General features: G+C 47.5%; 2 protein-coding genes across 2 annotated transcripts; one reads left to right on the forward strand and one right to left on the reverse strand.

Annotated features, from left to right (window-relative positions):
* Nucleotide 1: 1 nt before the first annotated feature.
* Nucleotides 2-3,828, reverse strand: LOC124636607 (26S proteasome non-ATPase regulatory subunit 1). The gene is made up of 2 exons (XM_047172769.1): nucleotides 3,178-3,828; nucleotides 2-2,676 (listed from the first exon to the last, which is right to left on the reverse strand). The coding sequence occupies exons 1-2, from the start codon at nucleotides 3,695-3,697 to the stop codon at nucleotides 185-187; spliced, it is 3,012 nt and encodes a 1,003-aa protein (XP_047028725.1). The 5' UTR covers nucleotides 3,698-3,828; the 3' UTR covers nucleotides 2-184.
* A 495-nt stretch (nucleotides 3,829-4,323) lies between these two features.
* On the forward strand, nucleotides 4,324-23,515 carry LOC124636608 (signal recognition particle receptor subunit alpha homolog). Its single transcript, XM_047172770.1, has 10 exons — nucleotides 4,324-4,537; nucleotides 5,040-5,292; nucleotides 5,508-5,618; nucleotides 7,325-7,460; nucleotides 8,990-9,128; nucleotides 17,562-17,694; nucleotides 18,133-18,275; nucleotides 18,656-18,811; nucleotides 20,483-20,690; nucleotides 20,913-23,515. The coding sequence occupies exons 1-10, from the start codon at nucleotides 4,421-4,423 to the stop codon at nucleotides 21,341-21,343; spliced, it is 1,827 nt and encodes a 608-aa protein (XP_047028726.1). The 5' UTR covers nucleotides 4,324-4,420; the 3' UTR covers nucleotides 21,344-23,515.
* Nucleotides 23,516-23,894: the final 379 nt, after the last annotated feature.

Raw genomic sequence — 23,894 nt, forward strand, 5'->3', positions numbered from 1 at the left:
GTAATTAATTAGGTACATTTATTTATTTCTGAAACACAATAATAATTTCCTGTTATATAGTAATCATGTACTTTAACATTTTAATCTAGATGATAAATTGTTCAATACATTGAAAATGATTCATTGTCATCCTATTACTATATAGATAGTATCATCTGTTGATGAATTAGCTGAAGAGACAATATCAATCATCCAAGTACTCGAAAGGTTCTGGGGGTTCGGGTTCCTTTTCTTCTTCCGTCTTCGGGCCGAAAGCGGCAACTGGCTCAACCAGCAACTGTTCACCGTCACCAGAGTGGTTCAGCATTACGATCCCGCCAATAGTAACGTCTTTCAATGGCGTAAAGCCTTGTCCCTCAACAGCTGTCAAGTTCTTCAACTGTTGCCTCATTACCCTCGCAGGGTTGTTCAGAATTTCAAAGGTAGGCTCTGGTTCTTTCTTTTCTTTAGTTTCCTTCTCTTCACCCTCTTTTTCCTCCTTCTTAATTTCCTTGGAGGAACCGGCCGTGGCGGCAGGTGCATCTTTATCAGATTTTCCATGAACTGTAATGTTTGGATTTGGTGACTTAGATGGCTTCTTCTCTTCTTCATCAACATCCATTTTAGAGGTTGAGGAGGAAGTCATGCTGCTAGCTGAGCCCTCAGTTCCGTGCGCTCGCCTGCGAGCCTTGGCTGCTGCAATACTCAGCACAGCGGTGGTGACTCGCTCCCTCTCCTCGCGTTTCTTTTCTTCCAATGGCGCGGGGTATGCGTAAAGAGAAGGTTTTGAGTTTGACTTAAAGTCCATCTGAGGCATCTTTAAGTCAGAGTTGAGGGCGATCAGGCAAGTGGGTGTAAACGCCAAAGACAGGCAATGAGCCAATGGGAACCAGTACCAGTATTGGGTAAAGACTAACATGCCTACGACAGCGAGCATGTTCATGTGTCCAGTCCTGTTTTGTAGGGACACAGTAACGTTGCGACCACCAGCATCGATAATACCCTGGGCCAGGATAGCTCCGAATTTGGCCATTACATCTTCGTGTTTGTTAGAAATAACTTGTGCATAGAGTTGGCGGAAATATGTGACCTTAGGGCAAAGAACTTCAGTTTGTTGGATAAGAATCATGGCTGAGGCAATCAAGGCACCTTGCCTCACAAAGTTGACAGGATCAAACTTGACCATGGGTTCTAAGAGACCAATGGCCTCGCGATTGCCAGTTCCAGCGCAAGCAATACCTAAAGCCATAGCAGCACCATAACGTACATGAGGGTTGTACGATTCCGCTAAAAGAGATACAACTGATGGGCACTGTTCTGGTGTCCTGAAGAGTAAGAATCCGAGAGCTGTTACGGCGGCACGACGTACGTCATCGTTCACATCAGAGACGGCGACGTGCAGAAGTGTGCGAATAGAGTCATTGTTGCCAGTACCACAATAAGCAGTGGCAATCGTGTAACAACCTGCACGACGCAGCAGAGGGTCCTTATCCCTCAGAAGCTGCTGTACAAGGGCATCTGCCTCTTCCAGTCTTCCATACATAGTGAAGGCTATACCTACAGCCAAACCTCTTAATATCTTCTCATGCTGAGTTTCTTGAGCATATGCAACCATATCTTCAATAGCAGCAGCATGCCTGGAGCCTAACATGACCATCCCCATAGCTATACCAGCTGCCTCGCCGGTGACAGCATCATCTTGATAAAGGTTGAACTTCAGTTGTTCATAGACATCTTGTCTGTGTGTACCCATAGCAGCCAAGCCAAGACCAAGACAACCTCCATGGCGAACCATCTCATTCTGAGCATCTTTTAGCTGTGTTAAAAGATAGTCAATGATATTTGCACCATGATTTGCATGAATTAGACCAAGGGCATAAAGGCCACCACCCTCAGAGTAACCTGATGATGGCCCAGCCTCTTTTGGCAAGTAAGATTGCATGAGTGCTAATGACTCGTTTTCATGTCCCCTATGTATGACACCAAGGGAAGCTGTTACTGTAAGCTTGGCCCAGTTTGTGGCCCTGGCTAGCCATTCCAAGTTGTCCCTCAAGAACTGATCACTAGTTGTTCCTGAGTGCATGAAAGCATTAGCTATTACAGTGGCTGTGTGACATATAGACACCCTGATGGCATCTTTAGTGTTCTTCAAGATAAGTAAATCAGCATGATTAGATCTAATCAGGAATTGTAGTTGTAACCCTATGGAGACTTCACCTCCTAAGATTGAAATTAACTTTTCTACCCTTCTTTGATGTTCTTTTTCTTCATCATTCAGACTGTCTATATCTCTCTCTGGTTTCTTAGCCTCTTCAGCTGGTTGGTCAACCTCCATGGTGGCTTCTGGGAATGGTCCACCTTGAGGTTGGGGCTTACCACCAAGAGCACTGGGGATGGGTGCTGTGGTCCTTAAAGCTTGCAGTACTCTGCCAAGGAACTGTTGAGTAGCTGAGTCATATAAGTCAAACGCTATTTGGTAAGCCATGAGGACGGATTCTTGAGGTCCATGAGTAAGTTTGTCAAGGATTTCAGCTACTGAGAGAGGGTCTTCGAGGAAGATAAGGCACTGGCACATGTTGACATAGTCTGGGATGTTGAGGCCTCTGTAGAGACCCACCAGGGACCTGAGGACTGTGCTGCGGAAGCCCCTGTTCTGCAGGAGACTCATGGCAACAGTGAATGCATACTGAAGCATACCTGGAATTTGAGAAACATAACATGACTATCATAATTTTGATAATTAAATAAGATGGGATTTAGTATCTGTTTACTATCTGTTACTCAACACAAATAATGGCAGTGGAATAACTACATTGAACAGAATTATTTCAAGTTCCAAAAATACCAGTACAAACAATTTCTTAATACACAAGTTTTGGCTTTTAGAAACCACCAAGTCATTATTGCTCAGCATTTTAGAATTTCTAGTATCTGAAAGTATTCAAATATTTTGCTTTTATCTAAAAAGTTATGTATTACTTTGTTAAATGTAACAGAATCAAATTCTTTTTCTTAATTATTTCAATTTATAAACAAGTGCAAAGGTTTAAGACAATGACCTCAAATGACTCATTTCCTTGAAATATTTGAGAAATAGTTTCAACTTAGCTTGTTGTGTTACAAAACATTAACGGGTTCATTGGCGTATCATACAGAAACAAAAGATTTTTACAACCTTTGTTTACAAACTGTACTCACCGGCTACATCATCAGATTTCATGATGGATTCCTCAAATATGTCCATGCGGCGGGTCTCAAGCGCCAAGCCTAGCGCCTGCCTGTACTGGCCGTCTTCAAGACATCGCTGGAACATCCGGTTCACAATGGCTTCCAGCCGAGGATCGATCGACTCCGCCTGGCTGTCCACGAACAGCGCCTTCCTCTTCTGCGTATAGAAGTCAATCGCCTTCGCAATCGTAGTATCCACATACTCATTCCTCGCATTCACGTCGAACAAATCACCAGCGCCCAGCGCGTACGTCAGTGAATCTTCAAACGCTCCCAAATGGTAATAAACCTTACTTGCCACCAAAGCAGCGAGCTGGTGCTGGGAGAACACTTTATCTTCATGAAGAATTTCAATCTTTTCAATAGATTCTGATATTTCTGGCCAAAACTCGTCGACTATGTTGTCCAACCTCTTCAATGCGAACTCTTTCACTTCGGACATCGGCTCATCCAGCAGGGATATTATCCCCGCTGCTGATGTTATATTCATCTTGGTGTTTTTTAACTTTAAATCCTGTAGCACTAAACTTCTCCAGACACTTTTTGCTTATTATTCGGCAATTTCTGAAACGAGTACAAATAATACGATGATTTGACAAATTTCTTTTACTCATAGACAAATGTTTCACCAGGGTTTCCATTCTCTAAAATTCTAAGGGTCACCTTTTCGAAAATGATAAATCATCATTTAATAAATAATTTTATTTATGAAAAAAGAAAAGGTTTCAAGGAATATTACAATTTAGTGCCTGATGAATATCCAATCCAAAATCACCAATCTTGCTCTTATAGTCTTTCACGTCTTTCCATCGTCTTTCGCTTATAGTTCTCGTACTTTTTTTATAAAATGACAACATTTTAGCTTCCGAATCATAGACTAAAGAAACATCAATGTGCGTTCTGAATTTGGATAATTGGCTAACGAAATCAGGGAATTTTTATTCCTCTATAAACAAAATAACTGTTATATATATAAAAAAAACTCAATGAGAGACTTTTATAAAACCACAACATTATGTCATTTTTACTTTGCGTAATTCATGACGAAAGTTTTGTAAAATACTTGTAAAACAATTCGATGGTTAGGTATATGGACATTTCTGAATCACGCTGATTGTGAGTTGTCAATTTTCTGTCAAACACATTCCTACGTAGTGCGAACGAAACATCTGTAAAGTATCTCTCGCTGTGAATAAAGCAATTATTCTTCAAAATGTTAGACTTATTCAGCATCTTTAGTAAAGGAGGTATAGTGCTATGGTGTTTCCAGAGCACGAGCGAAATTTTTTCGCCGTCTGTGAACGCTCTGATTCGTAGTGTGATATTACAAGTAAGTACATGAACAAGTTGGGAAGCCCCTGGTGAATTGTGGTTTAATTTGATTATGTATTCACAGCATGGCTCATTTACATATGCTAAAATCAGTTCTATGAATGATTTTGACTTTAGAATTTACGTGTTAGGAGTAATTTTCGTAGTTATGTCCTTGGTTTATTTATATTGCGTTCTTGCAATGTTATCGTGGTCTAAAAGGCCTTATCTTTAGCAAACCATATGTTACTATATATTGACTTGTTTGCCGTGTTATTAGATATCAATGCCTGGAGTTATTTATAAAACTATGTTAGCTCTTGTATTGAACTGTAGCCCATTCACTTATGTTGTGTTACAAAACTTATTTCATAGCCTAACTTATTGCAACATTATCCTAATTGGATCACTTTGTGTAACTTATTTCTGTAACATGTGATTCTCTTTCAATGTATAAGTTTTTACCCAAAGCGTAAATTAATAGTTAAAGATATTCATAGATAATTTTCTCAACTTTCCAGGAGCGTACAGGCAACAACACTTTTAACCATAATGCCTTATCATTACAATACAAACTCGACAATGAGTTTGAGCTGGTTTTTGTGGTGGCTTACCAGCGCATTCTGCAGCTTTCATATGTGGACAAGTTCCTCAATGATGTGCATTTGGAGTTTAGGGACAAGTACAAGAATGAGCTGCAAGGAGGGCGGCATATCATGGACTTTGACTTCAAAGCCTCATTTGATAAAGTCCTGCGGGATTGCGAAAAATGGGGTAAGCTTGATTAGAATATTCGTATAATTAAATTTTCTCTTACACAAGGATGTTTTAAAACATTTTTTTGTAGCTTCTGTCTCACTCATGGAGATAGAATGACTAAAGGAAGAAAGTTACTGCCATTTCTGATATAAACATAGAGGGCTTTAAATGGCTTCATGAAACCTACTTATTTTACAGTATTTTTTTTAACTCTTCTATTCTTTTTACAGCAAAATCACAACCTAAAATTCAAATGAGATCATTCGAAGACTCACAAAAGTCCAAAAAGACTGTTGCTTCAATGATTGAACGTAAGGGAGAAGAGAAATCAAAGAAATCAGGTATGTTTCGTATTATAAATGAAATTCATGTTAGTTACACTACTTATAACTCAAGAATGGCTAAACCGTTTAAGCGGAGAATTAGAGGGAAGGTATCATAGATCCGGGAGAAAGACCTTTCAGTAGTTTTTGTCACTATCTGTAGCAGGTCTCTGGTGACGCGGGTGAAACCGCAGGCAGAATTTAGTAATTTAAGAGACTGTTGATAACGTCTTAATTAGTAGTCTAATGTTCCCTAACAGAATAATTATAAAATATTTTTATGCATAGCAACAGGCATTTTCTGAGACTATCTACATCAGTGGTTCTTAACCGGTGGTCCGCGGACCACTGGTGGTCCCTGGAGGCATTCCAAGTGGTCCGCGAAGCTTAGCTTCGCGACGTTGCTATACGTTATCTAACTTAATTTTTATCGACTTATAACTGCGAGCGGGGGTTTTCGCATGGACGTATATCGGGTGTATCGTACCTAGTAATTTGTAATTTTGGTTTTGAGTCTTAAAAAATAATTAAAATTTCGCGCTCGCTTCGCTCGCGTATTCAGAAACTGTATGCCTTTATTTTTGCATTTGTCAACAAACAAAAAGTTAATTACGTTTGGGCTAAATTTTACGTAATATTTGGTTGAAGTCCGATAAAAATTTCGCGCTCGCTTCGCTCGCGTATTCAGAAACTATTTGTCCTTATTTTTGCATTTGTCAACAAACGTTTGGGCTACATTTTACGTAATATTTGGTTTAAGTCCGATAAAAATTTCGCGCTCGCTTCGCTCGCGCATTTGGAAACTACATAGGCAAGTTTTTCTTTATTTGCATTTGCTTACCTACACATCTGCCGATATGCTTTATGCCGATAGCTTTGAGTAGACCTGACCCAAAAATTCAGTTTTTTTTTTTGCATAAATAATAAAGAAATGAGTACTAATTTAGGTAAACCGATGAGGTGGTCCCCGGCAAGACAAACTTTAGTCAAAGTGGTCCCTCATGTCAAAAAGGTTAAGAACCACTGATCTACATGATAGTTGTAAAAATAATATCTATAGATAAGTATTGTATTATGTATTGAATCAGTATGAATACTAAACTTAATTATCTTATAAACCTGTACTATCTTTTTCAATACCTTTAATCCTGTTAACCTTGGTTGGCCATAACTGCAAGTTTGTTTACATATCAACCTTTACTAAATTGGTTTACATATCAACCTTTACTAAGTTGGTTTATATATCAACCTTTACTAAGTTGGTTTTATTCAACCTTAATGTAGATTCTATGTAAAAGAATAGATTAAAAACTCATTTGTCTTAATTTTAATACAGGATCATTTCATAAAAGAACCATGACAGGAAAATCGATTTATTAATAAAACAAGCAATAAACCATAGTTACTCATATGACCATAGGAATTTACAAGATCACTACTAGTACATTTATGTCATTTAAGTAACATTTGTGTAAAATATGGGTAGTCAGAAGCCAGGAAATCTTAACAACCAAGGGCTATTGGGTTGCCTGGGTAACGGGTAGAGGCGGTCAGCTAGACTGGTGTCCAACCCCAATATTTGGCAAAGATTGGGAGATGATTATGTAAAATACATGCTTGCTGAAAGTTGTGTAATTTTTTTTATTGTATGTGATTGATTCTGTGCGAAAAAAGCGCATGGGTCAGCGAGAATTCGTTATTAATCTATTGTTTGTTGGTTTCAGTGAAAATAGTTGAGAACAAGAACCTGACTAATGGCAAGGTGGAGGAATCACCGGAGGCAGAAGATGACGTCATTGCTCTGAACAGGGCTAAGTTAGCTCAGAAACTCGCTTCTAAAGGAAAGAAGGAATTGCCTAAGTAAGTAATTTTCATACAAAGATATAATATATATCAAAATACAAATAAGTATATTGATTTTTAGATTTTTAAATGTATCCTGGTTCCAATAAGCAATTTTTGTGTCATAATAAATAAATAAATAAATGTTTATTTCGGCTTATGTTTAACTGATCACCAGATATAGTAACAAACAGCAGACAAAAATAGTAAATGATCACCAAAATGAAACTCGCATTTTAATGTAAAACTATCACCAAAGTTTTAACACTTTGTTATCCTATTTAAGTGAAATTACTCCAAAATAAATCATGCGTAAGCCAAAAATAGTAAATGATCACCAAAATTAAACCACCATTTTAAAGTAAGATTATAATCAAAGTTTTTAAATTCTGCTATCCTATTTAAGCAAAATGAGTCCAAAAAAATCATTGTTATCCCAAAAGTAGTAAATGATCACCAAAAGTAGTAAATGATCATCAAAAAAGTTTTTACATCTTGCTATCCTGTTTAAGTAAACTGACTCCAAAAAAATAAGTTCGGCCTGATAAAATAAATGTAATAAATAACATTATGGGGACCCTTTTCCTGCACTAGCGTGGAAAATTGTCTATTGCATGCCTCTAAACAGTGCGATAAGAGTGTATTGAGAAACACATTCTTCTTCTTCTTTCTCCTGCCCTGTTCCCAATTTTACTTGACGTCGGCGCAATATGTCATTTTCTTCCATTTTCCCCTGTCACTCGTCATACTGACACTCACGCATGCATTGCAAGCCGGACACATAACTTAATATGGCATCATAATACTTTATTTGGTAATAAGCCTACATTTTATGGCAATCACAGTGACTTATTTAGGCAAAAATAATACATTAATTTGGTCGTCAAGAGTTGGTGATCATTTACTAAATTTGGTGGTCGAATACAATTTAAAGTGAAGTCGTGACTAAAATAGCTGGTACTATTACATTTTTAGACTTTATTTTTCTGGTGTTCAGTAGATATTTCTGGTTGCAAAACTTAGGGTATCAAAGCATTTTATGGTGGTCATTATATTTGTTCCCGTTTATTTCTCACCACAATATGTATGGTACATTTAACATGGTATCTTAAAAATACATAATTTGAATATACTGTGGGAGATTGAATTAGAAAATTGTGTTTGGAAAGGGTCTCCCCACATTTATCGACGCAGAATCGGCTTAAACCGGTCAAAAAAGCTTTTATGTCTACGTAATAAGGGTGTTACTAATACATCGGCTCGCCTCGGACGACGCCGGTCGATGGCGAAACAAGCCGTTTGTATAGGTATAATCGGCGATAAGTCGAGTAGTATGGTGATACGCACTCGGCTTAACCCGATTCCACATCGATAAATGTGCTAAAACACGAGAATTATAATTGTTTTCTGTGTGATTTTCCCATCAACCCCAGAAGCAGTATTACCATATTTTAATGATCATCTGCCCTGGCTGCCTCAGCATATAATATAAAATACAAAAATAGTGTTTTAATCGATAAGCATATAACTGAAGCTCCCCCCCGCAGGAAGTCCCCGAAGTCCCCGAAGGTGGAGCGCGTGAAGCAGCCGCGCGTGTGGGAGCTCGGCGGCGGCGCCCGCGACCTGCCCGCGCTCGACCGCGGCACCGACCGCCCCGCCGACTGCGACATCACGCCCGACACACAGGTACACTATACACGCCCGCGACCTGCCACCGACCGCCCCGCCGACTGCGACATCACGCCCGACACACAGGTACACTATACACGCCCGCGACCTGCCCGCGCTCGACCGCGGCACCGACCGCCCCGCCGACTGCGACATCACGCCCGACACACAGGTACACTATACACGCCCGCGACCTGCCCGCGCTCGACCGCGGCACCGACCGCCCCGCCGACTGCGACATCACGCCCGACACACAGGTACACTATACACGCCCGCGACCTGCCCGCGCTCGACCGCGGCACCGACCGCCCCGCCGACTGCGACATCACGCCCGACACACAGGTACACTATACACGCCCGCGACCTGCCCGCGCTCGACCGCGGCACCGACCGCCCCGCCGACTGCGACATCACGCCCGACACACAGGTACACTATACACGCCCGCGACCTGCCCGCGCTCGACCGCGGCACCGACCGCCCCGCCGACTGCGACATCACGCCCGACACACAGGTACACTATACACGCCCGCGACCTGCCCGCGCTCGACCGCGGCACCGACCGCCCCGCCGACTGCGACATCACGCCCGACACACAGGTACACTATACACGCCCGCGACCTGCCCGCGCTCGACCGCGGCACCGACCGCCCCGCCGACTGCGACATCACGCCCGACACACAGGTACACTATACACGCCCGCGACCTGCCCGCGCTCGACCGCGGCACCGACCGCCCCGCCGACTGCGACATCACGCCCGACACACAGGTACACTATACACGCCCGCGACCTGCCACCGACCGCCCCGCCGACTGCGACATCACGCCCGACACACAGGTACACTATACACGCCCGCGACCTGCCCGCGCTCGACCGCGGCACCGACCGCCCCGCCGACTGCGACATCACGCCCGACACACAGGTACACTATACACGCCCGCGACCTGCCCGCGCTCGACCGCGGCACCGACCGCCCCGCCGACTGCGACATCACGCCCGACACACAGGTACACTATACACGCCCGCGACCTGCCCGCGCTCGACCGCGGCACCGACCGCCCCGCCGACTGCGACATCACGCCCGACACACAGGTACACTATACACGCCCGCGACCTGCCCGCGCTCGACCGCGGCACCGACCGCCCCGCCGACTGCGACATCACGCCCGACACACAGGTACACTATACACGCCCGCGACCTGCCCGCGCTCGACCGCGGCACCGACCGCCCCGCCGACTGCGACATCACGCCCGACACACAGGTACACTATACACGCCCGCGACCTGCCCGCGCTCGACCGCGGCACCGACCGCCCCGCCGACTGCGACATCACGCCCGACACACAGGTACACTATACACGCCCGCGACCTGCCCGCGCTCGACCGCGGCACCGACCGCCCCGCCGACTGCGACATCACGCCCGACACACAGGTACACTATACACGCCCGCGACCTGCCCGCGCTCGACCGCGGCACCGACCGCCCCGCCGACTGCGACATCACGCCCGACACACAGGTACACTATACACGCCCGCGACCTGCCCGCGCTCGACCGCGGCACCGACCGCCCCGCCGACTGCGACATCACGCCCGACACACAGGTACACTATACACGCCCGCGACCTGCCCGCGCTCGACCGCGGCACCGACCGCCCCGCCGACTGCGACATCACGCCCGACACACAGGTACACTATACACGCCCGCGACCTGCCCGCGCTCGACCGCGGCACCGACCGCCCCGCCGACTGCGACATCACGCCCGACACACAGGTACACTATACACGCCCGCGACCTGCCCGCGCTCGACCGCGGCACCGACCGCCCCGCCGACTGCGACATCACGCCCGACACACAGGTACACTATACACGCCCGCGACCTGCCCGCGCTCGACCGCGGCACCGACCGCCCCGCCGACTGCGACATCACGCCCGACACACAGGTACACTATACACGCCCGCGACCTGCCCGCGCTCGACCGCGGCACCGACCGCCCCGCCGACTGCGACATCACGCCCGACACACAGGTACACTATACACGCCCGCGACCTGCCCGCGCTCGACCGCGGCACCGACCGCCCCGCCGACTGCGACATCACGCCCGACACACAGGTACACTATACACGCCCGCGACCTGCCACCGACCGCCCCGCCGACTGCGACATCACGCCCGACACACAGGTACACTATACACGCCCGCGACCTGCCACCGACCGCCCCGCCGACTGCGACATCACGCCCGACACACAGGTACACTATACACGCCCGCGACCTGCCACCGACCGCCCCGCCGACTGCGACATCACGCCCGACACACAGGTACACTATACACGCCCGCGACCTGCCCGCGCTCGACCGCGGCACCGACCGCCCCGCCGACTGCGACATCACGCCCGACACACAGGTACACTATACACGCCCGCGACCTGCCACCGACCGCCCCGCCGACTGCGACATCACGCCCGACACACAGGTACACTATACACGCCCGCGACCTGCCACCGACCGCCCCGCCGACTGCGACATCACGCCCGACACACAGGTACACTATACACGCCCGCGACCTGCCACCGACCGCCCCGCCGACTGCGACATCACGCCCGACACACAGGTACACTATACACGCCCGCGACCTGCCCGCGCTCGACCGCGGCACCGACCGCCCCGCCGACTGCGACATCACGCCCGACACACAGGTACACTATACACGCCCGCGACCTGCCACCGACCGCCCCGCCGACTGCGACATCACGCCCGACACACAGGTACACTATACACGCCCGCGACCTGCCACCGACCGCCCCGCCGACTGCGACATCACGCCCGACACACAGGTACACTATACACGCCCGCGACCTGCCACCGACCGCCCCGCCGACTGCGACATCACGCCCGACACACAGGTACACTATACACGCCCGCGACCTGCCCGCGCTCGACCGCGGCACCGACCGCCCCGCCGACTGCGACATCACGCCCGACACACAGGTACACTATACACGCCCGCGACCTGCCACCGACCGCCCCGCCGACTGCGACATCACGCCCGACACACAGGTACACTATACACGCCCGCGACCTGCCCGCGCTCGACCGCGGCACCGACCGCCCCGCCGACTGCGACATCACGCCCGACACACAGGTACACTATACACGCCCGCGACCTGCCACCGACCGCCCCGCCGACTGCGACATCACGCCCGACACACAGGTACACTATACACGCCCGCGACCTGCCACCGACCGCCCCGCCGACTGCGACATCACGCCCGACACACAGGTACACTATACACGCCCGCGACCTGCCACCGACCGCCCCGCCGACTGCGACATCACGCCCGACACACAGGTACACTATACACGCCCGCGACCTGCCACCGACCGCCCCGCCGACTGCGACATCACGCCCGACACACAGGTACACTATACACGCCCGCGACCTGCCACCGACCGCCCCGCCGACTGCGACATCACGCCCGACACACAGGTACACTATACACGCCCGCGACCTGCCACCGACCGCCCCGCCGACTGCGACATCACGCCCGACACACAGGTACACTATACACGCCCGCGACCTGCCCGCGCTCGACCGCGGCACCGACCGCCCCGCCGACTGCGACATCACGCCCGACACACAGGTACACTATACACGCCCGCGACCTGCCCGCGCTCGACCGCGGCACCGACCGCCCCGCCGACTGCGACATCACGCCCGACACACAGGTACACTATACACGCCCGCGACCTGCCACCGACCGCCCCGCCGACTGCGACATCACGCCCGACACACAGGTACACTATACACGCCCGCGACCTGCCACCGACCGCCCCGCCGACTGCGACATCACGCCCGACACACAGGTACACTATACACGCCCGCGACCTGCCACCGACCGCCCCGCCGACTGCGACATCACGCCCGACACACAGGTACACTATACACGCCCGCGACCTGCCACCGACCGCCCCGCCGACTGCGACATCACGCCCGACACACAGGTACACTATACACGCCCGCGACCTGCCCGCGCTCGACCGCGGCACCGACCGCCCCGCCGACTGCGACATCACGCCCGACACACAGGTACACTATACACGCCCGCGACCTGCCCGCGCTCGACCGCGGCACCGACCGCCCCGCCGACTGCGACATCACTCCCGACACACAGGTACACTATACACGCCCGCGACCTGCCACCGACCGCCCCGCCGACTGCGACATCACGCCCGAAACACAGGTACACTATACACGCCCGCGACCTGCCACCGACCGCCCCGCCGACTGCGACATCACGCCCGACACACAGGTACACTATACACGCCCGCGACCTGCCACCGACCGCCCCGCCGACTGCGACATCACGCCCGACACACAGGTACACTATACACGCCCGCGACCTGCCACCGACCGCCCCGCCGACTGCGACATCACGCCCGACACACAGGTACACTATACACGCCCGCGACCTGCCCGCGCTCGACCGCGGCACCGACCGCCCCGCCGACTGCGACATCACGCCCGACACACAGGTACACTATACACGCCCGCGACCTGCCCGCGCTCGACCGCGGCACCGACCGCCCCGCCGACTGCGACATCACGCCCGACACACAGGTACACTATACACGCCCGCGACCTGCCACCGACCGCCCCGCCGACTGCGACATCACGCCCGACACACAGGTACACTATACACGCCCGCGACCTGCCACCGACCGCCCCGCCGACTGCGACATCACGCCCGACACACAGGTACACTATACACGCCCGCGACCTGCCACCGACCGCCCCGCCGACTGCGACATCACGCCCGACACACAGGTACACTATACACGCCCGCGACCTGCCACCGACCGCCCCGCCGACTGCGACATCACGCCCGACACACAGGTACACTATACACGCCCGCGACCTGCCCGCGCTCGACCGCGGCACCGACCGCCCCGCCGACTGCGACATCACGCCCGACACACAGGTACACTATACACGCCCGCGACCTGCCCGCGCTCGACCGCGGCACCGACCGCCCCGCCGACTGCGACATCACTCCCGACACACAGGTACACTATACACGCCCGCGACCTGCCACCGACCGCCCCGCCGACTGCGACATCACGCCCGAAACACAGGTACACTATACACGCCCGCGACCTGCCACCGACCGCCCCGCCGACTGCGACATCACGCCCGACACACAGGTACACTATACACGCCCGCGACCTGCCCGCGCTCGACCGCGGCACCGACCGCCCCGCCGACTGCGACATCACGCCCGACACACAGGTACACTATACACGCCCGCGACCTGCCCGCGCTCGACCGCGGCACCGACCGCCCCGCCGACTGCGACATCACGCCCGACACACAGGTACACTATACACGCCCGCGACCTGCCACCGACCGCCCCGCCGACTGCGACATCACGCCCGACACACAGGTACACTATACACGCCCGCGACCTGCCACCGACCGCCCCGCCGACTGCGACATCACGCCCGACACACAGGTACACTATACACGCCCGCGACCTGCCACCGACCGCCCCGCCGACTGCGACATCACGCCCGACACACAGGTACACTATACACGCCCGCGACCTGCCACCGACCGCCCCGCCGACTGCGACATCACGCCCGACACACAGGTACACTATACACGCCCGCGACCTGCCACCGACCGCCCCGCCGACTGCGACATCACGCCCGACACACAGGTACACTATACACGCCCGCGACCTGCCCGCGCTCGACCGCGGCACCGACCGCCCCGCCGACTGCGACATCACGCCCGACACACAGGTACACTATACACGCCCGCGACCTGCCCGCGCTCGACCGCGGCACCGACCGCCCCGCCGACTGCGACATCACGCCCGACACACAGGTACACTATACACGCCCGCGACCTGCCACCGACCGCCCCGCCGACTGCGACATCACGCCCGACACACAGGTACACTATACACGCCCGCGACCTGCCACCGACCGCCCCGCCGACTGCGACATCACGCCCGACACACAGGTACACTATACACGCCCGCGACCTGCCACCGACCGCCCCGCCGACTGCGACATCACGCCCGACACACAGGTACACTATACACGCCCGCGACCTGCCACCGACCGCCCCGCCGACTGCGACATCACGCCCGACACACAGGTACACTATACACGCCCGCGACCTGCCACCGACCGCCCCGCCGACTGCGACATCACGCCCGACACACAGGTACACTATACACGCCCGCGACCTGCCCGCGCTCGACCGCGGCACCGACCGCCCCGCCGACTGCGACATCACGCCCGACACACAGGTACACTATACACGCCCGCGACCTGCCCGCGCTCGACCGCGGCACCGACCGCCCCGCCGACTGCGACATCACTCCCGACACACAGGTACACTATACACGCCCGCGACCTGCCACCGACCGCCCCGCCGACTGCGACATCACGCCCGAAACACAGGTACACTATACACGCCCGCGACCTGCCACCGACCGCCCCGCCGACTGCGACATCACGCCCGACACACAGGTACACTATACACGCCCGCGACCTGCCACCGACCGCCCCGCCGACTGCGACATCACGCCCGACACACAGGTACACTATACACGCCCGCGACCTGCCACCGACCGCCCCGCCGACTGCGACATCACGCCCGACACACAGGTACACTATACACGCCCGCGACCTGCCCGCGCTCGACCGCGGCACCGACCGCCCCGCCGACTGCGACATCACGCCCGACACACAGGTACACTATACACGCCCGCGACCTGCCCGCGCTCGACCGCGGCACCGACCGCCCCGCCGACTGCGACATCACGCCCGACACACAGGTACACTATACACGCCCGCGACCTGCCCGCGCTCGACCGCGGCACCGACCGCCCCGCCGACTGCGACATCACTCCCGACACACAGGTACACTATACACGCCCGCGACCTGCCACCGACCGCCCCGCCGACTGCGACATCACGCCCGAAACACAGGTACACTATACACGCCCGCGACCTGCCACCGACCGCCCCGCCGACTGCGACATCACGCCCGACACACAGGTACACTATACACGCCCGCGACCTGCCCGCGCTCGACCGCGGCACCGACCGCCCCGCCGACTGCGACATCACGCCCGACACACAGGTACACTATACACGCCCGCGACCTGCCCGCGCTCGACCGCGGCACCGACCGCCCCGCCGACTGCGACATCACGCCCGACACACAGGTACACTATACACGCCCGCGACCTGCCACCGACCGCCCCGCCGACTGCGACATCACGCCCGACACACAGGTACACTATACACGCCCGCGACCTGCCACCGACCGTCCCGCCGACTGCGACATCACGCCCGACACATAGGTACACTATACACGCCCGCGACCTGCCACCGACCGTCCCGCCGACTGCGACATCACGCCCGACACACAGGTACACTATACACGCCCGCGACCTGCCACCGACCGTCCCGCCGACTGCGACATCACGCCCGACACACAGGTACACTATACACGCCCGCGACCTGCCACCGACCGTCCCGCCGACTGCGACATCACGCCCGACACATAGGTACACTTCAGCCAGGTTATTATAAAACGTGGTTTTAAAAAAGTATCAGCTTTTGTACCACCTTTAAACCACCGTCTCGAACAAAATCAGTGACTAAAGCTATTACTAAAGCGGGTACTTCTTAATACCACATTCGTTTTAGAATAAGGTGGTAAAGGTTTTTAAACTTGTACGATCTGTTCTTATTTATAAACAACTAGCCATTTCACCTACGTCCCGTAAGAATTATACGCCCGTACCCGGATAAAATATAGACTATGTAATGTACACCGGGGGTAATGTAGACTCCCAACAGGAAAATGATACACTAACTACAATATATCAAAAGAAGTTGGTTGAAATTAGGTTTTTCGTATAGCATCCGAAGCTATATATATTAAGTTCATTTATTCAAGTGACTCATTTTGTTAGTAACAATTTTTACTTAATGAATACTATGTTAGTAGATTATAAAACAAAGCATCCTAACCTAAGATAACTGCCTGTATCGAATCACCACTGCAGGTCTATCACCGAAGTGGAAAGTCTGCAGCAGTGATTCATATACAGGCAGTCGAGTGTACTCGCTATACAGCGCAGTAAGGTGTTGGGCTGTCCCGCACACGGCGCAGCAGGGACGCGCATCTTTTCCTCATTGTTGCGTAGAAGCAGTCAATGCGAGCTTCAGCAAACATCCCTGATGCGCTGCAAAAGATTTCTGAGTAAATGATGAACTTCATATCGTTTAAACCTTCCCAGAATCTCTAGAAAGCTTTTAAGACCAAAATAAGCCAAATCTCTCCAGCCCTTCATTAGTTTTAGTCAGACTAACGAACAGCAATTCCTTTTTATATATAAGATTCATGAATATAATTTGTAACCCACAGTTGATCGGTCAAATGACGGGCGCTATCCGTGACTTGGAAGTGGAGTCAGAAGAGAGCAGCAGCGAGGATGAGGTGGAACACTCGGCGCAGCCAGCCGCCAAGAAGTCTGGTGGCATGTTCAGCATATTTAAGGGTAAGAAATATTGTTTTTGATCACGTGATTTAATAGTTTACTAGCTGTTATGAAGTAGGTAATGAATACGCTTATGAACATTTTAAACATCGGGCTTAGATTCCATAGAATCGTACTTAAGTTAAAGCAAAATTTTATTTTAAGCAACATTTCTCTTAAAACATCAAACTTGGTTAGTTAGTTAAAAGTGTGGGCCGTCATGGGTAATCTAATATCAGTGACGTCACAATTTACTATATGCATCCTTTTCCTGGCATTTGACAATTTCTCCTTCCAGTCGATTGGAATGGATTATAAATACATAACGTATTTTCGATAATTTGTTTTTGGTTTTCCTGAGTACTTTTGGATACGATTAATTTTTTTAGTACATTTGTTTTGGCCTTACCAACCTTACCCACACTTCTTGAACATATTTTTCTTATCCCAATCACCCAGGTCTGGTAGGCTCTAAGGCCTTAACAGAAGAGTCGATGCGTCCGGTGCTGGACAAGCTGCAGGACCATCTGATCGGCAAGAACGTCGCCGCCGACATCGCTAACAAACTGTGCGATTCTGTCGCTACTAAGTTGGAGGGAAAGGTAAGGAAACTCCAAGTTTGCCTGTTTCATTACTGATAAAGTTTCTGATAACTTACCTGACAGATGAATTATAACTTTTGGTTTCATAATCGAATGTAATTTTAAGAAATATTATGAAATGAGATAATACACACGCATAAAAAAAAAATATGTAACTACATAAAAAAATATTTAAAACGGATATTTTCAAGTGAATCGACTATAAGGCCCAGTTATTCTTTTAAGTGGTCAGAGACAAGAATTGTTCTTCAAAAAATATATATTCTATCGTTTTGGTGCACCATAGGCCTTAATATCGTCTTACAATTCATAAAATGGTAATAAATGACGAGATAAATAAAATGATTTAATACTTAATAATCAAAACTTGAATCCCACAGGTGCTAGGCACATTCGACAGCGTGGCTAAGACAGTGAAGGCGACCCTCACAGAGTCGCTCGTGCTGATCCTGTCGCCCAGGCGCCGCGTGGACATCCTGCGCGACTGTATGCACGCCAAGGAGCAGGGGAGACCTTATGTCGCTGCTTTTTGTGGGGTATGTAGCTTTTAAGCAATATAATAGAATATTCAATTTTATTTATGAAAGTCATAGAACCAAAGTCAAATAACAAATAATATCGATGATGAAATAAACTTGTTAATAGATATCAAGTCCAATTCTACTACGAATATAATAGATGTACTTACATGAAACAACCCACACAGTATTAGAGAAGTCACTTCCAGTTTTTTATGTCATACGAAAATTGATTCTTAAGAAATTCTATAATTTCTGAATATCTAAATTTTCTATCCCAGTTTTCTTCTCGTGATATTAGAGTAGACTCCCAAGTAGAAATAGGGTCCGTTTAGATAGACCGGCTCGGAGAGCATCGGCGCGCATTTTTCTTTTCACACAGACCGGAGCCGATCGGCTGCGTGAGATGCAATCGGAACCAAACGTCTGCATGACCGAGAAAAAGTACGCGATCGGAGCCGGTCGGCTCCTCTTATTATTTCACACCAAGCGCCTTCGAGCATTCTTAATGTCAAAAGCAGTGCACATTCAAAAATAAACTTTACTACAAATACTATACTTCGGCCGTTCAGAGAATGCGTTCCTGACACCTATCAGTTAGTCACGACTAGTGATGGGCACAACATAACACTGAGTTCGTTACCGTTCCTTCAAAATGAACCGCCGCATTATTTTAAGATTATTTTCGTTTTAAATTGGCGGAATCATTTGTTTTATATTTTAGTTATTTAAGTGGAAACCAAAAAAAGGTAATATTCATATAATAAAATTGTTTTATTTATTCTTTGTTACAAGTACATTGAATTGAATGTGCGAACAGAATATTAATCAGACTCCGATTTGCTTGAGGAGGTGGTGTCTTCATCATCATCTTCGCCTACATGTATAATTATATTATTATCAATAACAGAATCAATCCTGATATCTCGGTCTAACAAAAGCCGGGTAATCAAATAAAAACAGATCGAAAACACTTGAAAAACGTGGTCTATGCGCACGAAACGACAACGGACGACTGTTTTAGCGTCACAAAATGGCGGCCCATAACGCCATTTGGGGTTACCATTTTTTATCTAAGTATAAAAATGCGGTTTGGTCATAGTTTTATTTTTTTATTTCATAAAAGTTATAATTAAGTCTTATAGTCCATTATTTTCCAATTCTTAAAAAGAAAATCAAAACGTATTATTTTATATTATAACTGTATAAGAACAGATTACGATACTTGCCTGCTATTTTTAGCACAGCACTACAAAATATAAACCGCTGACATAACCTTGTAATATATATAGCGCAGTATAGATTTAGAAAAATATTGTTTACCAAGTTATTTGACACTCAGTTTGGCACAAAATTATAACATTCATTGATTATTGATATAATAATGTTGTTTTAATGCTCCTCAATTGTTAAAACGGTAAACAACCAGCAAAAATATTTTTATCGTAACTGCAACGCCATTGCAAAGTTACGTCGTCAGTTCAATCGCGACGTGTCAGGAACGCATTCTCTGAATGGCCGAACTATAAGTACTCGTGTATTTGCAACGTGTGAATTTGCTCTCCTCTCCGAGTACTTCACTGGTACTCAGCTGAATCCGTTTAGACTGGAAGCCGACCCCAACATAGTTGGGAAAAGGGGCTCGGGAGATGATGATGAAATAAATAAATAATTTGTCAATTTCCTCAGGTAAACGGCGTAGGCAAATCGACAAACTTAGCAAAGATTTGTTTCTGGCTGATCGAGAACGACATGTCAGTACTGATCGCCGCCTGCGACACATTCCGCGCCGGCGCCGTCGAGCAGCTGCGGACACACACGCGGCATCTCAACGCTCTGCATCCCGAGGCCAAGCATCACGGGAGGAAGATGGTGCAGCTCTATGAGAAGGGATATGGTAAGTTAATATTAACGACATGTCAGTACTGATCGCTGCCTGCGACACCTTCCGCGCCGGCGCTAACCATTTTATATTTATTAAAAGAAAAACAGTTCCCTTCAAACCCGTAACGATGCTGGCCCATAACTACCTTACATTACATAGAAATTTATTTCTAAAAATTTAGTAATTTCTTCCATGTCTTATAAACCAGCACTCACCCTAACCCTCTCTCCGTAGGCAAAGACGCAGCCGGAATCGCTATGGAAGCGATTCGATACGCAAACGATTCTAAAATCGATGTCGTCCTAATCGATACCGCCGGCAGAATGCAGGACAACGAACCTCTCATGAGAGCTTTGGCCAAACTCATCAAGGTCAATGAACCCGACATGGTTTTATTCGTCGGCGAAGCTTTAGTAGGCAATGAGGCCGTTGACCAACTAGTTAAATTTAACCAAGCGTTGGCCGACCACAGTTCATCGACTAACCCGCATGTTATCGATGGAATAGTGCTTACAAAGTTCGATACTATTGACGATAAGGTGGGGGCCGCTATATCGATGACGTATATTACGGGGCAGCCGATTGTTTTCGTAGGAACGGGACAAACTTATACTGATTTGAAAGCCTTGAATGCTAAAGCTGTGGTTCATGCGCTCATGAAGTAATTTGGAAGCTGTGTGTGGACTATTTTTGGAGTCCAAGTTCATATAAGAATTAAAAGGAATCTGATTGCATTCTTGGTATGTGGAATGATATGAATTACTTACCTCCTTTTGAACCAGTGACTACCTATCACTGCCTTGAAGAATTTCCTAAATAAATATCTATGAGCATGTTCATAATCTAAAATTCATTTCTTTAACCAGATGTTACGTTGCTCTTTTCGATACGATATTTTGTCCCATTTCAAGTATTAGAGTTCTATAAACGAGTAATACCATTCCTATCTCACCACACAAATATTCCTATTATATTAACGGACTTCAAAAAAGGAGAAGGTTCAAGGTATTTTTTTCGTCTCAACGTATTTATATCGCATTTTAGCAAATGGATGACAAAAGCAGTCTACACGAGTTTTCTTTTATAAATGGTACATTATGAATACATATTATATTATGATAAATAATTTTATTGATGTTTAATGAATTTCTCCCAACGTTCAATCAATATGGTGTTATGTTCACAAATAAATGTTTTATTTTCTTATACTTTTGTTTTTATTCGGGTTGTGTTACAGGGTTGGTGCATACTGACGGTTTTTTAATTAATTAGGAAACATAGTTTTTAATATTGTGTGTTAGTAAAATATATGTTTAATGTCGATATTTTAATGATCAATGTTGCTATTAAAAGTTATTTAAAATATTGTATGTTTTAATTATTAAAGAATTTTATCGTTAAATTGACAAATCTATGACCACCAGTATGCATGTAAATAATGATGTCTATTTTAGTGAATCTTACATTCAATTGCTTTATGTACTACGTCATATTATTATAATAATTATGTTGTAATTATTAGAATTCTATTATTTTTGAGAAGCATAATTCATTGTTTTAAACGTATTTTTTAATCGTTGCTGTCAATGTTACTTGGTCCTGGTCTTTTTTGATATCTATAGAATTTAACTTTACTCAGAATATCAATAGATTTAATATGCATAAGACTAAATTCTTCTTACTTCTCAATACTCAATTTTCATATTATCTCGAAAGTTCTAACTGCATCTCAAAGTTTTTGCCAATTTTCCAAAAAGATTTTGTAATTTATCAAAAAACACATTTCTTGTTAAAAGCGTATGACAAGTGCACGCCATATTAATTTCTTAAGTCTATTGTAGAAAGTTTCTTTTACTTTTCTCTTGTTAGTATATTCCTATATTGTAGTACAGATATACTCAATCTTTTCAAACCAATTTCCCAATTTCATATTTCATTCTTGTTGAGAAAAACATAATATCTACTTCTTCCATGCTGAATAAACATCGTCACTTAAATACTGCTAAATGTTAAATAAATAAAAACTCAGGTATTGAGAGAATACTAGAAAAAAATAATTGAGGGCGAAAATAAATCCAAAATTAGAAGAAACCTAATTAAAAAAAAATAACAGAACTCGCTACAAAGGTTGAGTATCCCTGTCGTAGTATAAATAAAAAAATAGCATTAATTTTGAGTGCCTTGTATTGCTTAAAACATTGGCTCAGTTGTAACATTTTATACGTTCATGTCGTTTAAGCGAAAATTAAGCTTTTCATGACACAAACACTGCCCATTCCCTTTTGGGTGATATCTTAGAAATTTGTACATTTTTTACCGCGGCTTGAACGAGAACAAAATCCTAAGTAATTGTAAAATGTAATTTATATCCACCTTTGAAGTAATTAAAAAATCTGGAGAAATAATCAGCTAGGTATAAGTTTTGCCGAATAATGGAACGGAGGCTTGATAATTTTTTTTAGTCAAATATAAAGCCTGCATAATTTTTGGCAATCATTTGATATGGAATTTTTTTAGATAATTTACTGCGTGTAGTTATTGCAAATGTATATGTATTGGTTAATGAGGATTTTTCAAACATTTCTTGTAAATAATGTTTATAATAAGTAAATATTGGTGTCTATTCGTAGTTTCGAATACGGTGCTCCCAAACCCCACCTAGATTTTGACCAAATGAATAGAAACAGCCATTAAATTAAATTGTATTGCTTATAGAAAAATCCTCCATAACCGAGCAATTGGAAGACCCTGGAAGAATCATGGTTAAAGGCATTATAGGCCTGTAAACAATTTTATTATAAATACAGAAGATTTAAATAAAATATACTTATCTATTACTTATTATCCATTTTATTTTTACCCCAAGTTTCTATCTAGACTTAGTAGTATTGCGGTGGAAGGATATATCTGTAAACTCTGTCTTTCTTTATTTATCAAAATGCAGGCAAAGCCACTAAAAGAAATCAGTCCCCATATAAAAATAGGTTCCTTGAGGTTGACTAAAAATATGTTAAATCTCCACATTTTAGTTTATTGTAAATTATATTTCCATTATTTATTTGTCAATCTTACAAGAGACATCCTAAGATTGAAAACAGTCGCTCTTAATTGAACTTATTTATATTGTACCACATTGGTTTACCTATTATAACTATGCATCCCGCAAACTGACCACACACTATTACCGCATAAAATTAACGCGAATTACTAGCACAT

Source organism: Helicoverpa zea, chromosome 14, assembly GCF_022581195.2.
Source record: "Helicoverpa zea isolate HzStark_Cry1AcR chromosome 14, ilHelZeax1.1, whole genome shotgun sequence".
Taxonomy (NCBI): Eukaryota; Metazoa; Arthropoda; class Insecta; order Lepidoptera; family Noctuidae; genus Helicoverpa; species Helicoverpa zea.

Excerpts from the sequence above, each read along its gene's own strand:
- LOC124636608 (XM_047172770.1), top strand. The coding sequence starts at position 4,421 with ATGTTAGACTTATTCAGCATCTTTAGTAAAGGAGGTATAGTGCTATGG. Across the intron at positions 5,293-5,507 it reads GCGGGATTGCGAAAAATGGG|CAAAATCACAACCTAAAATT; the intron begins GTAAGCTTGATT and ends TTCTTTTTACAG. Across the intron at positions 18,812-20,482 it reads ATGTCGCTGCTTTTTGTGGG|GTAAACGGCGTAGGCAAATC; the intron begins GTATGTAGCTTT and ends CAATTTCCTCAG.
- LOC124636607 (XM_047172769.1), bottom strand. The coding sequence starts at position 3,697 with ATGAATATAACATCAGCAGCGGGGATAATATCCCTGCTGGATGAGCCG. Across the intron at positions 2,677-3,177 it reads GAAATCTGATGATGTAGCCG|GTATGCTTCAGTATGCATTC; the intron begins GTGAGTACAGTT and ends CTCAAATTCCAG.